This window comes from Artemia sp. Qi Xiang Cuo, chromosome 5 (assembly GCF_049724085.1).
Source record: "Artemia sp. Qi Xiang Cuo chromosome 5, ASM4972408v1, whole genome shotgun sequence".
Classification (NCBI taxonomy): domain Eukaryota; kingdom Metazoa; phylum Arthropoda; class Branchiopoda; order Anostraca; family Artemiidae; genus Artemia; species Artemia sp. Qi Xiang Cuo.
In genome coordinates, this window is record NC_142798.1 from 30,267,820 (window position 1) to 30,283,576 (window position 15,757).

Genomic DNA, 15,757 nt, shown 5'->3' on the forward strand with positions numbered 1-15,757 from the left:
GTTTCAGTGCCCCGCTATCTGAGGAAAAGAAAAAAAGAAAAAGAAAAAGAGATAGCATATATGCAGAATATCGTGGTTGGAGACACTTCTCTTGATTTTCAAGCAGATATATTTTCCGCCAAGAGACATTTAATTTCCTATATAGGGGTATTGGACAATGCGGTTCTAATAGTGTGCTTCTTTTTTTGATCTGATTCTAGTTTTAGGAGTTACGGGTTATTTTACGTTTTACTAAGGGACGTGATCGTTTCTTACTAGGTTGCTAGCTACCACTGCAACCCGGATGAATTAAGACAAATACAAAGCAAATATATAGAACTACGTTAAGTAGTCTTGGACCTAGAGGTACTGGAACAGTTACAACCCAATCACTCTGGATTTTCCCGACCTACCATGAGGTAAATATGTCTCTGCAAGCGCAACCTATAGATAAAGAACCAGCTACCAGAATCTTCACTACTTTCTATATTGAAAACGTACGAAGATAAAGAAAAAAAAATATCTAAAAAAAATTTCGTTGCCATATTCCAATTTGATTTAAGGCCTCCCCTAGTGTGAAACACCAACTTTAATTTTAACCAAAAGACGGAACACGAGGAAACTGCTTCGAGACACGACAACTTGAAGATTTTAAGATATCACTTAAAGACATGACAAAAAAGAATTTAAACACTTACAATTTGTTACTGAAACTGAATTGGAATTCTTAAAAAGAACCACCCAAAACCAATTAAAGAAATTAACACAGAGGTTAAACATCTGAATGGTTTTAAGACTGGATAGGAAACCAAGTAACTAGAAGCATAGCCGCACACAAGTCCGACGATTAAAAGGGAGGTAGGGAAGGGGTTCGGGTTGTTGGAATGTCATCGCCCAACATTTAAAGATTTTTAAATGGATCTTGTCAACCAGCCTTGGGTGGAAATTTACATCCCCCCTCCCTATATTAGGTGACTAGAATTAACAAAACCAGAAGCGTATTTTCAAGTTAACCACAGTAAATAGAAGCTTTATACAGGGCGCGTCGTGGTGTAAAAGTGTTTACTCGTGAATAGTGAAGACATTAATGTGGAGCCAAAGTAAAAAAAACAAGTTGAGGAGATTTCCTTTACCAAATTGGCTTTTTATTATTGCAGAAACTGCAACAAAACATAGCCAAAACCTCTAAGTAAGAAACTTAAAAAAATATAATTCAAGGAATGGCAAAAAAAACAATAATTTGACTTTTCTTCAGGAGAGACTATTATCAGCGAAACAATAAATAAATAAAAACTAAAATTTTGTTTTTGTTTTATCGAAAATGAAAAACTTTAAAAACATAGTAGAAAAAAAAACAACCATAAGCACATACAGCTTCTCATAACTATTACTACTACTAACAACTCACCGCAGCACCAAGCCGCCTGAGGCCAACACATCTGCGCACGCTCCTCTTTCATCCCAATCTATTCAAAACTTCACTCTTTACCCCCTCCCAAAAATTCCAATTTCCTTTGGTACTTGTCGGTTATTGGAAACACACCCAAAAACTGAAGTTAGGTTACTCCTAATGAAAAATAACAAAACATGATGATAAAATAATAGAATATGGAATATCGAAATAGAATATGGAAACCTAACCCAACCTAACATAACATAACCTCACCTACCCCCGCCCCTCTAATGTGCAAATATATGGCCCAAATTATACAAGTCCAATACATTCTGTCTAAGTCCAATGCATTGTATCATCCATCACTTGTTTTTGAAGCTATGAAATCGGTTTTCTGAGATGTCACCTAAGCATAATTCTTGAATGTGTTTCCAGTAACCGACAGGTACCTTTCTTTTAAATTCTACCCTACAACCTCTTCCTGTTTCATTGGGGACGACCTACTTTCCCTTTGGCTCCTCAAAACAACATTAAAAATTAGTATTTTGATGATGACGGCACCAATTAGGTAGGGCCTAAATACCAAATCTTGTTCCTTATTCAGTTATGTGTTACTACAATTTCACTTGAACAAAATTAGTCTCAGTTTTTGTAGTTGTTAATAAGAGAATTTTTAACGCAAACTTAAAAAAAAAAAAAACAACAAAGATGTGCAAACCAAGAAAAGAAACAAGATACTTACTTGCTGGATCGAGTTCCCGAATGTCTTGTTTTGGTTGGACTTTTTGATGCTGAAGTAGTTAACGAGGAAACTTGAAGCGGCAGAGGCAAAGCCGTATTGAAGTAAGTCTCCTGTATCACTTCTCGAAGTTTTTTCACCCATACTAATTTTGTTTCCAGAGAAGAAGCCTAGAAAATAATGTAATGAACACGATTAATGTTATATGCAGAAAGACCAAAGTGCAGGTTTTTCTTTGATCTTATCGGACCAAATGACGAAAAAAGTCAGCCCAAATTGGTCAATTTTTTGAAGTTGAGAAAATTTTTATCTAATATTTTAATTTAGTTTTTTTTTCTTGTAAATTTCATAGTCAAGATTGCAGTTCTTTTTAAGCCCTATCAATTGAAGCTAGCCCGAATTGACAGCTATGAGCTAAAATAACACCAATGACAAAGAAACGCAGCGGTCTAATGTTGCCTTTTAGACGGAATCAAAAGGCCTATTTTATTGAAATAAAATTTCGACGTGACTCAATCCTCTTCAAGACTCTCAATCATGGGCGTATTAAACTGTAAAATACTGTAGAAAGCACGTCCTTTATTGATCGCAATGCGGCTTTTCTTGGAAAGTTCACAATACCAATAAACAGGTATTGTGTGTGGTTAGTTTCTACCAAAAAAGTAACACGGAAGGGAAAAACGGCCACTACTCAAAATTAATAAAGAACAAAACTGTCACCATGTCTACTTTTACGGTTCGATTCATAAAATGGCCTTTAAGTGTCTATTTCTGTTGGATTAACATTACTGTAGGCTATGCAAATCCGTGTTTTTTTTTGTTTGTTTTTTTTTTTTAAGAAAAAAAGCAAGAAAAAATCAATCCTGGGAAGGGCTAAAGGCTCGAGCTGGCTAATTAAGCAGCCAATCCAAGCAGAAGAAGGTGGCAAAGAGTCCACAAAATGGATCTTTTGTTAATACTACCACATACTTCAATGCGAGTGTGATGCTTTATGATGTTTTGTAAATAGTAGCTACTGGAGGTAGGAGTTTGTATTTTCAGTTCGACCTGGATATTAAATGCCAAAGCATAGAAGAGCATGGGTCATTGTCTCCACTGTAGAAAAAATTCAGGTTGAAAAAACTGGGAACTAAAACCCTTTATTCTTTTTATGCGACTAATATGATAATTTCTTTAATATCCCAGTTACTGGAATATTAAAATACCTCAGACCTGTAACATTTTTTTTTATTTTTATTATTGCGTTTTTTTTTTTTTTTTTTTTTTGTGCCTTTTGTCAAAAGGGCTCGTATAGATCACTCCAGAACAGCCTGTTCTGATACACGAGTCATTTTTCAGACTTGATATAGCCCGTTAATGGTGTATCTTCGTTTTCCTTTCTAATTTTGTGAGAATCTTTGCAAAAAAGACCTTGTGTGATCACAACCCAAAAGAAACGTCTTAAAAGGAATCGCCTACCTAAGCTCACTCGAGTCTTGGACCCGGAAATACAGCTTCCGTTTGCTCGATTAGTGCCCAGACCTTGGAATTTGCATGCGTGTTGTCATGACATCACAACTTCAGTTTTAAGCTTTGTTTTCCCTTTTCTATTTAAATGTTTTTTTAGATTTTTATAGCCTGTGTCCATTTTCATTGTCTCAGAATCAATCTGCATTTAATTTCACTCTTCCAGCTACATTTGTTTTGCTTATTTTTCACTGCAAAAGAGAAACTGCAGAAACAAAACCACAAACACTTATTATTATACAATTAGGCCCGATGGGTCCTTATAAATGCTAAAAACGCGTATAAACGCACAGAGGGGATAGAGAGAGATATCCTCTAAAATTTGTCCGAAAGGTAGTCTGCAACCCGAAAAACTAAAGTGGTACCGTCAAATTGTACCTTGTCGAGTCTCCTATCCACCACCCCCTAGAAAAAATATCTGACTCCCCCAGAAGGTCAAACCTGTGTGCATTTCTGAAAGATAATCAAGGACTGTTATGTTATTATTATTATGGGTTAACAAACCAAATTGAATCGAGGCTTAGGCCAAATATGCACCACCACCACCATAATTTCAAGTTAAAACAAAGAGAAAAGTATGGTTTTTCCTATCATTCCACTGCTGCCTTGTCATTAGGTATTATAAGGAATAAAAGTGTATTTTTAGTCATGTATGAGACTATGGACAAAAATTCGGACCTTACCAGACAAGGGACAAGTAAGTGATCAGTCATTTCTTAGCCTAATTTGAACTCCTTAGGTCCCCGCTCCCTTTCTGTGTCGAACCCATTTTTTACTTAGCATATAAGATTCGGTATAGCAAAGGCCAAGTTTTTAACTTTCAGTGGCGGAAAAGTAAGGAATTTAACAAAATATTATTTTTTTCATATAATTTACATCAATTTTCTTAAAGCTTCTTAAGCCGTACAATCATATTGACAGTCAATATATATATACTTTCCACGATTAAGAGGCAGAGTGGTACAATAAAGGTTTTAGCATATTAATCTGAGCTCTGATGAAATAAGAAGATTTTCCCCTTTTTCCAGATGACTACCATGGGAGATCCCATTAACTAAGAGATATCCCTTGTCTGTAGACTTGATCTTAACGAAATACACTTGCTCATTTCCACAGCATAAAAAGATAAAAAGAACTTGTGTTCAATTTCCATTTTTTCGATATCATCTAACAAGGTGACAAAGACCCCTTTTGTCATTGTGGGGCAGTAACAGGGTGATAGTGTTCAACATGAAAATTATGTATAATTATTCGTTAAATTCCATAAAATCATTAATCCAAAATGATAGGATTTCGGTGGGAGGAAGTGTCGCAGGTTTTTTTTTTCTAGGTAAAGGGTCCAAAGAAAATGTAGAGGGCTATTTTATGCATGTTTTTCAAAACTGTCCTGAGATACTTCCCAAAAAAAATTTGAACATATAATTGCCCTACCCCCCCCCCTTCTGTACATACATGCGCATAATATTTAGTTTAAAATTGTTCATATAAACAATATTTATTCGCCACACCTAGGTAATAAAAAAAAAAAAGAGAGAAATTTAAATACTAAAAATACTATCTAAGTAGCTGTAAACATGGTAACCGAGCGCTGTAAATAGAATCTAAAACAACCACTTGTTCCTTTTTCGGTAGAATATACACTTGAAGGTATAGTTAAAACAGAACATACTCTTCTGTGTCTTCAAGAAGAGTATGAACGTATTGTTTTGAGCTTTAACACTGATAAGACAATTGTTCTACCGTTTAACCATAAAGGAAATAGATGTCCAATATGAAGTTTATCTGGCCCTGAAGTTGCTCTTGCTAGCAGTCTTACTTACCTGGGTATGCCTGTTGGAGCGAATATGAAAGAAACTGCAAACCTGGCACTGAAAATTTAAGCCAGTAAGATCTGGGCTGGGTTACGCGATAGCCTAAAAGTTCCTCACTTACTCACTCTAGCTCATGTTCGGTCCTTTTTTTAATTATGATAAAGGGAAGCAAGTTCACCGCCTTTATTTTAAATTTGTAATGGGTCTGATTGAACTGTCAACATGGACAAGTAACTGTTTTCCCCAGAAAAAGTATCAAGTGGTAAACCCAGGAGGGGTTATTGAGAAGTCTATTAGTGATTTGTCTCATGACTATAAGGAGTCTTCGCATTTCCTTTTGTCTCGTGCTCGTAGCTGACGAAGTATGTTTTTCTTTCTGTTGTTTCTCGTTTGCACTCCATCTTTTCTATGCCTTTCTAGTTCTTTTCCTTTTTGTCATGGGTTATGAACAAATTGATGATGATGAAATGGAAGCAACGAAATCTTAAGATGCAGTGAATGCAAGAATAAAATGCCTATGGTGTATATCAATGCTCTACGATTTTACTCACAGTCTACTATGTTATTCGTATAATTCGCCACATTTTTATGATATTTTCTAATTTGTCTTCCAGTTATAAAGAGAGTTGATGAACTACCCTTTTAGGGAATTAAACTCTCAGCTGATCTTTCTTAAAACCCCCACCTACACCGAATCGTATTCTGCTGCGCTAAAAAGCTGGGAGCAAATTTTCATCCTAAAAGCCTTCCTCCATCCAGCTTGATCAAGTGTTCAATAATCACGTATAAAAATTATTGCCAAATATCGGTATAAATAAAGGATATGAATGCGAGGAAGATGTTGCAGAAATCAGTAAAAGTGTGTCGGGGAAGGTGACATTGAATATGAGGATAGAGGAGGCATCACGGCTTTTACCGCTTTTTTAACTTTTTAAACGTACTAAACTGAAAACGAGCAGATATAACTCACATAAAAGGTCAAGCTGAAACTGAACAAACATAAAGAAGCAAAATCGAAAACAAACAAGTAATAGAATGAACCTCGGTAACTTAACCTAAACTTAACTTTTTCGCATGCTGACCAATGGTCTGCGTTGCGCAGTTACCGATAAACGCGAAGAATAATATTGTGAAGTTATACCTTCATTTGCTTTGCTGTTTTTCAGTAAGGTTGGTAGCATAGTTGCCAGGTGGTGCGCATTTGCGTTGATCGGCGCTTTTTTGAGTTGATCGCGCATTGAATTTTTCAAATTGGCACATAGTGCCGATTTTGCGCATGTCAAAAAAATTCGGCGCAAAGTGGGCGCATTTTGCCTTCACAATAACAATGACAAAACTCAAAATTTTAGAGTCTAGTTTTTACTGACAACTTCTACTGACAGATTCAGGAATCTCTATAAAGAGAGGTGGAATTTTCAGAACCCCGTAGGGATTCTCAAATCACATTCCAGGCTCCATTTAAATTATTAAAGCGTGCATTATCCTTAGCGTGAAAAACCAAATGGGAAAGTGGTAAAATTTCGGAAAAAAAAAAATACAGTAATAAGTGGGAAAAGTTGACCTTTGTTCGACATAGCTCAAGCAGCACTTTCTATCTTAAGCTTACCCATCAGCAACCCCTTTGTCGAGAGAGTATTTTCTGTTATGAATATTATCAAGTACTAAATTCGAAACAGGATGCACCTTAAAATGCTTAACTCTACCGTGACCATCCGACTTAGGCTAAATTGCCAGGGAAAGCGCACCAGGGACTTTGATCCTACGCCCGCTATGCTGAATAGATTTACCATTGACATGTATGACATCAAAGAACCAACCAATGACAATGGAAATGAAGATGAAACTCTAGAGAAAATTTTGGGCAATATAGAAGGAGGGTTTGCTGTTTAACTTTGAAAATGATCTTGAATACTAGTCGAAGATCAATACAATATATGATTAAAAATGTACAAAACTAATTCGAAGTTCATTAAAAGGAAAACACAAATAAAATAGCAATCGGAACTGTTGAAGGACCTTATCAAGTACAATTCTGTCTCATATTTTCATTCAGTCTTTGGCTTCTGTTTCATGACAAAATCACAGAACATTGTCTTTAGCCTGCAATTTTATAGATAGTTGCGTTAATAACGGCCGGTCTGATTTCTTATCTTTGACTTGGTTGTTCTTGTCGTTCTAATATATATTTTGAAAGCTACGAAACATTTTGTTCTTATAACTAAGTTTGATAATTTATATCTTTTTGCAGCTTAAAATTTCAATGTCCTAAAAACATTGTATAAAAAAGTAAACTTTGGTGTCACTTACCTAAATTAAATTTTGGAGAGATGTGGCCTTCTAGGATCATGCTTCTCTTTAGTTCTACATTAGAAAATCCTATCTATTAGTTATCTTTATCAAATGCGCCTTTAACTTCCACGTTTTCTGTATAACTATCTATATTGCAAGACCAGTATACTGAGTACCTATTTCTTTTTTTAGTTCTTTAATCACAATTTCTATTGCTGATAGGGAGTAATTCACCATATTAGCCAGAAAGTAATGTAAAATACCATTTTAGATATTGGTAAGTATTTTTTTTTTGTTAAATCTTCTTTAATTCCCTCTTCTATTTTATTCTCTGACATACCAGAGAACTAAGGAAAATACCTTTCTTGTCAACCCAAAGACTGAGAACAGAAAATTTCGACCAAACATGAATCAAAAATGAAAATCCGTCAAAAATGCTTCACTGTTTCAGATTTCAGAATATGGTGCCGAAATCTGTCAATGAAAACTGAATCCTACCAATTTTGAGTTTTAGTATTCTAAAAAGCCAAACTCACACTATCTGGTAACATTGTCTCTAATTTTTTTTTTTTTCTTTTTTTTGCACTCGTCCCTGCAAGATCTAATTTACCCGTAATTTTGAACTCCACCCAAAAAATTTATAGCAAAATGCGCCGATGGCGCATTTTCGCTTCCCTTGGTGCGCTACCTAAAGTCAGGCACCTGGCATCATTGGTTGGTAGAGCGACGTCAGTATCCTTACCCACTCACATTGCGGATGGACAAGGCAAGGTTAAAACACCTATTCAAAACGAATTTCGACGGACAGTTCCTTCAATAATCTATAGCCCATATTAACCAAGTAGAGACGAGGCTGCAAAGAGCAGAAAGTATACCACTGTCACGTCATCTGGATTGAAAATATTTTTCACTTAATGATTTCAGTACTTAATGTAGACCCCACATAACAACCCTCATTTTTTTAACCCTCACTTTTGAATTCTTTTTGAAGGTCTAATTCGTTTGCTCTGGACAATACTTCAGAATAGTTTCAAAGTGGAACCCTGTATGATCGACGGGGTGAAAGATATTTCCGTTAAAAGTCACAGAGGGCATTTTGGATCTCTATACATTGAGAAACTGCGAGTGAAACATTTTTTCCCACACATATTTTAGATTTTTGCGAAATGATCCCTGAAATTTTTTTTGAAAAACTAAAACATTTTCTTCGGATCATTATTGGAACATATACTTGTACTATGACATAGAGTACTATCCACTATGTATTTGTAAGTGTTTGGGCGCACTTAAAGTATTGAAATGAATTAGTGGGGAGTAAAATCATGTTCAGAACCTGGAATTATAATTCATGTGTTAGTGTAAAACGTTTGTATATGTGCAAAACTTAGAATTGTAATTAAAAGTTTAACCATTGACTTTTCAATTTCATGTTTTGCATTTGAAACTGTTTAAAATTTGATATCAAGCGCATCTTTGCTGCTTTGACATTATTATACTAGGCCACTTTTAAAATCGAATTGCCCATGGAGAGAAAATGTTGACCAAAAAGCTTAATAACTTTGTTATTTTTGGCTTACCAGAATTTAGGCCACAATTTTCAGCTATTTTTAAGATGGAACTACCTTTGGATAGAAAATGTTCGATAAAAAGCTTAATAACTTTGATCTTTTTGGTTTTCCAAAGTTAAGGCAACTAAATTAGGCTACTAAACTTAGGCCACCATAAAAGGCCAATTTTGAAATGAAATTGCCTATGGAGGGAAAATTTTTGCCAAAAAGCTTAAAAATTCTGTTATTTTTTGATTTGCCAAAATTTAAAGAGATTTACATGTAAACGTAGCATCAGATAACATCTTGCTACGAAAAAACTTTTAGCTTAGCTTCCCCCAGCAAGCTTAGCTTCTTGGACCAAACAATTGTTAGCAATAGCCTACTTGAAAAAAAAAAGCATGAATAAAATTGCTAATGTTGAAAAGGCCAAAATATTACGTTTAATTTGTTTTACTATTCTCAGCAGCAGGTAACATATTATGAAGTATAATTAAAAAAGGAATTGACGTATTAAAATATCAGAAATGAATTCCTCGGTTTTCCAAAATTGACAATTTTCCTCTAACGACAAAGGAAAAGAGGAAAATTTAATATTCCACAAGAAAATTAAATATATTGATGGGTAATATTAAGTTAGCTAAAGAAAAGCGAACTCGAAGAAAATTATACTAAGCGATTCCGAATTCAAATGGATACGTAGTTAAATTTCGTCTCAGCATATAATTTATTCTTTCTTGTAGGAATAACTCTTCTAGGAATAAGTAATTATCCAGAAATTATTTTCAATGTACTAGTCATGAATTCTACGAAGATGAATCCTTCCTCTAAGAAAAAAAGAAAAAAAAATCCAACACACTTTTCAACCTGTTTACTTCTAGTCTGTAAGTTGATTGCTGAAAATAAAAAAGGAAATGAAAAAAGAAAGAAAATGAGTTTGCAGCAGGAAATTGACCACGGCAGTTCGAAAGGCGCTAAGAGAAAGGAATGAAAATAGGCCTTGCTTACTCATTATTAGCATTATTAACGAACAGTTGTTTGAGCCGTGAAGGTTGATTCAGCAGCTCAGATGCATGAAAAAGAAGTTTAGTTACATACGTATTATCCCGACCACACTCAAAATGTGAAATATGATGAAAACATAATATTTTAGTAAAAAAAAAAACTATGGAAATTACAACAGACAATTATGAAAAGCAGGCCGCCGAGAACGCATTATATTAAATACCTCACCTATCCAACTCTATATATTGAATTAATTAAAAAAACTTTTTCCACAAAACAATTTGCACTTTACTGAAAAAAAATATAAATGTTTTTACTTTTATAACTTTAATAAATCAAATAATATTAACATTTTGATTACTAAATATCAGTAATATATATATATATATATATATATATATATATATATATATATATATATATATATATAAACTGACAATGCACATTCATTTGTATTTTTTCAGTAAAGTACAAATTTTGTTCTGGCCTTGAGACGGCATAGGGGTTTTGCGCCTTACTTATGTTAATTTCTGCTCTTTTTGAGTTTGAATCGGTTATTTATTGTAATTTCTGTTCGTTTTGGGTTTCAATTATTTATCGATGCTGATTTGTGGTAGTTTCACGCTTCGTAGATTATTTGATATTATTTTTGTTCTTTTTTGTTTAATGGAGTTCTTTACTTTTCTTTGAAAAACTTATTTTGTGGAAAAGTTTTTTTTAATTAATTTCTGTTCGTTTTATATTGATATAGTCTTTTAGGGGAAAAAGAAAATAATACTTTAAATTTTTTCGTTTTTTAAGACTTTATAGTTTGGCCTGCTATTTGTATATTGGAAAAAAATTTTTCAGCAGTTTTGAACAACATACACTCTTTTAAAAATCTGGACACAAATAGTACTGTTTAATTTAGTTTCATACCTCCTCTGGTTGACCTGAAATGGAAAACTTGATATCATTAGCAAAAAAATCTGTTTACTTTCTTTGATACCTTGGATACACTTAAGCTATTTTGATTTGGTTAAATTTTAAGAGCAGCAGTAGCCCCGAAAGTTTGAATATAATACCCTCAGTCACTCTTGGGATACTGCTGAGATGCCTTATTGGGAATTAGTCTTATCACTGTGCATTTTGTTTTATTCTTAAGCCAACATTTATTTTTTAAAAATTTTGGGAAAAGGGTAGGGGGGGCGGGGGTGGGTGGGAGTGGAAGGGGGATTAGTTGCCCTCCAATCACTTTCGACTATTAAAAGGGGCACTAGGCATTTCGATTTCCAATCGAATGAGCCCTTTTGGAAACGACAACGCTTTCTATAAACACTTTATATGGCCCCAGGGCATAAATTACAACCCTTACCCTAGGGTGTGTTAGGGTGGTTGTCATCCTCTAAGACCGAATTTCCAGAACTTTTAACTACGTTAAACAAAATGGCTATCTCAAAATTTTGATTGGATGTATTTGGGGAAATGGTGGGCGTGAGAGGGGCGGTAGTCGCTCTCCAATCACTTTCATCTATTAAAAATGGCCTTAGCCCTTTCAATTTCTAATCAAATAAGCCCTTTTGAAGTTTCTAGGACAAAAATTTCAATACGAACCTTACAAGCCCCCAAGGTATAACTTACAACCCTTGCCCTAAGTACTGGGGGGGGGATGTCATTCTCAAAACCATAATCTGCAGAACTTTCTACAACGTTCAAAAAGAGGGTTATCTGAAAGTTTTGATTGAATGTGTCTGGGGGACTGGTGGGCTAGAGAGGGGGGTTAATTACTCTCCACTCCTTTTCGACTATTGAAAAGGGCAATAGCCCTCTCAATTTCCAATTGAATGAGCCCCTTTTGAAGTTTTACGACAACTCTATCTATGAAAACCTTATATGTCCCAGGGCAGAACTTACAGCCTTTACCCTTGGGGCTTTGGGGGGCTTGTCATCTTTAAATACATAATTTCCAGAACTTTCAACTACGTTGCACAAAATGGCTATCGCTAAACTTGGATTGCATGTTTTTGGGGAAATGGTGGGCGTAAGAGGGGGGCTACTCTCCACTCACTTTCGACTATTAAAAAGGGCAATTTCAATTTCCAATCAAATGAGCCCTTTTTGAAATTTCTATAACAAATTTCTATATAAACTTTATATGCCCCCAGGGCATAACTTACAACCCTTGCACTGAGGGCTCTGAGGGGGTTATCATCCTAAAAGATCTAATTTCAAGAACGTTCAACTACGTTGAACAAAATGGATATCTCAAAATTTTTATTGGATGTGTTTGGGAAAATGGTGGGCGTAAGAGGGGCGGGCGTTAGTCACTCTCCAATCACTTTCATCTATTAAAAAAGGCAAAAGTCCTTTCAATTTCCAATTGAATGGGCCCTTTGAAGTTTCTACGCTTTCAATAAAACCTTATATGCCCCCAGGGCATAACTTACAACCCTTGCCCTGAGGGCTGTAAAGACCTAAAGTATGTAGAGGGCAACTACCCCCCCACGCCCCGCATTCCCCCAAACACATCCAATCACAATTTTGAGATAGCCATTTTGTTCAGCGTAGTTTATTTCAAGATAGAAAATATGTTTTTGAGGATGAAACTCCCCCACAACTCTCAGGGCAAGGGTTATAAGTTATGCCCTTGGGGCATATAAGGTTTTTATTGAAATCTTTGTCGTAGAAACTAGAAAAAAGGCTCATTCGATTTGAAATTCAAAGGTCTAGTACCTTTTTTAATAGTTGAAAGTGATTTGAGGGCAACTAACCTTCCTCTCACGCCCATCTTTTCCCCAAACACATCCAATCAATGTTTTAGATAGCAATTTTATTCAACGTAGTTGAAAGTTTTGGAAATTTGGTTTCTCAGGATGACAACTCCTCCCCCCCCCACAGCCCTCAGGGCAAGGGTCGTAAGTTATGGGGGGAGGGGAGTTGTGGGGGAGTGTCCTCCTCAAAAACATATTTTCTATCTGGAAATAAACTACGCTTAACAAAATGGCTATCACAAAATTTTGATTGAATGTGTTTGGGGGAACGATAGGCGTGGGGGGGGGGGGGTAGTTGCCCTCCAATCACTTTTGATTATTAAAAAGGGCACTAGCCACTCCAATTTCCAATCGAATGAGCCCTTTTCGAAGTTTCTACGACAACTCCTTTGATACAGAGTGCCCGGGTATGGAGAAAAAACCCATTGTGCCCACATCGTTCTTTACTTAGGCAGCGCTATCGCGCTGCCTATGATGATTAAATAAAATATACCTGCATAGTAGTTTATCTCACGCTGGCTAAGTTGATTATGTGAGAGTGCACACAGAAAAGCCGGTTTTAAACAGATCAAACATATCAAACTTCTTGAGTATGGTTGGGATAACACGTAAGTTTCAAAGTTTAATATCAAAGCTCCAATGTTCAACTATTTCGTTAGAAAGGGGGGGGGGGGTGTGAAAAAAAAAATCAAAAATTCGAACGCATCTTGAGAACCTAAGTTCTATCAGGGAAATCAGAACCAAAGGAGATGGAATATCAATATCAATATTACAAAATAATTTCACATGACGTCTTTTCAATTTCAGCAGTCAAATTATTTGAGTCACGAATATCAATGTATATGTGGTGATATCAAGACTAGGTAAAACATGGCGAATTCGAGTAAATATACAATGGAAATTATCAATCTTTATGAACATAGTCAAGTACCCAGGACATGCGACCCCCCCCCCGCGACCCGGAGCAACCCCCTAATATTTTTCTTTGACACTTTTTTCCTCAAAATATTCAGGTGATTCACCTCCTTTGTTGTTAGATCTTTCAAAATACCTTTACAAATGTGATACCTCTCCCCTCAAGTAAGCTCGTATAGTCCCTCTATGAAAGTATGAACAAATTAATACTCTACAAGTAATCCTGTCTTTTATTATGAACGTGGAAAAACTCTTCCCCAAATAAACAAACAAAAAAGCATGATTCACACCATCCTTTTCCTTAAACCATGGATATTTCTTCCTTCATATAAAAAGGACAAAAAATCCTTAACTGACTTTAGTTATGCTACAGGCTGAGAAAAAAGGCCACAAGGTAACGTCGATGTACATCTTAAATGACAATAAGATTAGTAAAAAAAAGCAAACTAGTTTCCTGAAGTAAGCAGTAACTTAGCAACAATTCACAATACTAAAGATAATATCCTTTGTTAGATAAAAAAAGTCAAACGAGCGACGCACCATCGGCATTTCCATGGATTAACTAAAAAAATATTTAAAAAAAAAGGATTTTTTTCAAAGAAAAGCACTGAGCCACATTAAAAGCTAGGTGGAGCCAAAAAAAAGTAACATAATAATTCTGATACGCTGAATCTGATGGTGTGATTTTCATTAAGGTTCTATAGCTTTTAGGGAGTGTTTCCCCTTCTTTCGAAAATCAGGCAAATTTTCTCAGGCGCTTAACTTTTGATGGGTAGGAGTAAACTTGATGAATCTTGATAAAACTTATATATTTGAAATCAGCATTAAAATCTGATTCTTTTGATGCATCTATTGATATCAAAATTCCGTTTTTTAGAGTTTCGGTTACTTTTGAGCCGGGTTGCTCCTTACTTACAGTTCGCTACCATGAACTGTTTGATCATTTTTTTCTATCTATAGCAGTATATCTTATCCTTATATTTGGTATGATTATTCATTTTAATTTCTGTTCATTTTAAGAATAATTTTTTTCTATGTATAGCAGTATATTTTATCCTTATGTTTGATGCGATTATTTATTTTAATATCTGTTCATTTTAGGAATCATTTTTTTCTATCTATAGTAGTATATTTTATACTTATGTTTGATGAAATTATTTATTTTAGTTTCTGTTCATTTTAGGAGTCATTTTTTTCTATCTATAGCAGTATATTTTATCCTTATTGTTGACGCGATTATTCATTCAATTTCTGTTAATTTTAGGGAAAAAAAATTTTCTATCTATAGCAGTATATTTTATCCTTATATTTGATGCGATTATTCATTTTAATTTTGGTTCTTTTTAGCTAGCCTACAATTTATTTATCAATAGTAATTTCGGTTTGTTTTATGTTTTAACTATTACACAGCTTTATTTCTACTTGTATTAGGTTTTAATATGGGTCCTTCCTTTCCTTTGAAAAGCTTCTTGTTTGACTTTTTTTTGTAAATTTCTGTTCGTTTTTAACAGTAACAGTTTTATTATTGGTTAATATTAGGAATGCTTGTGAAGTTTTTATTCTAGTTTTTTTACTTAGGAATTAAAAAGTCGGATTTTGACTTAAATTTCGGACAAGTTTTGAACACTTGATTAAAAATTTTCGATCAACAGAAGTTTTGCGCAATGAAGTTTAATAATATTGTGAAGATTATTGTGAAGAATGTGACATTATTGTTATTGTGAAAACTGGTCATATATCCAATGTCTAAAGTATTCTCCATCGCAAGCCAAAACTTCTTCCCACCTTCCTGGCAATTTACAGAGATCATCTCTGAAAAATTC

At 34.8% G+C, this 15,757-nt stretch overlaps 1 protein-coding gene across 2 annotated transcripts in view; it reads right to left on the minus strand.

Moving 5' to 3' along the window:
• The window catches only part of trio (trio Rho guanine nucleotide exchange factor), a 456,894-nt gene that overhangs the window by 245,631 nt on the left and 195,506 nt on the right, over nt 1-15,757 (minus strand). For both annotated transcript variants that reach the window (XM_089089484.1, XM_089089483.1), the window contains one exon: nt 2,115-2,281. In XM_089089484.1, coding sequence (XP_088945610.1) covers nt 2,115-2,281 — 167 coding nt within the window. The remainder of the gene's footprint in view (nt 1-2,114; nt 2,282-15,757) is intronic.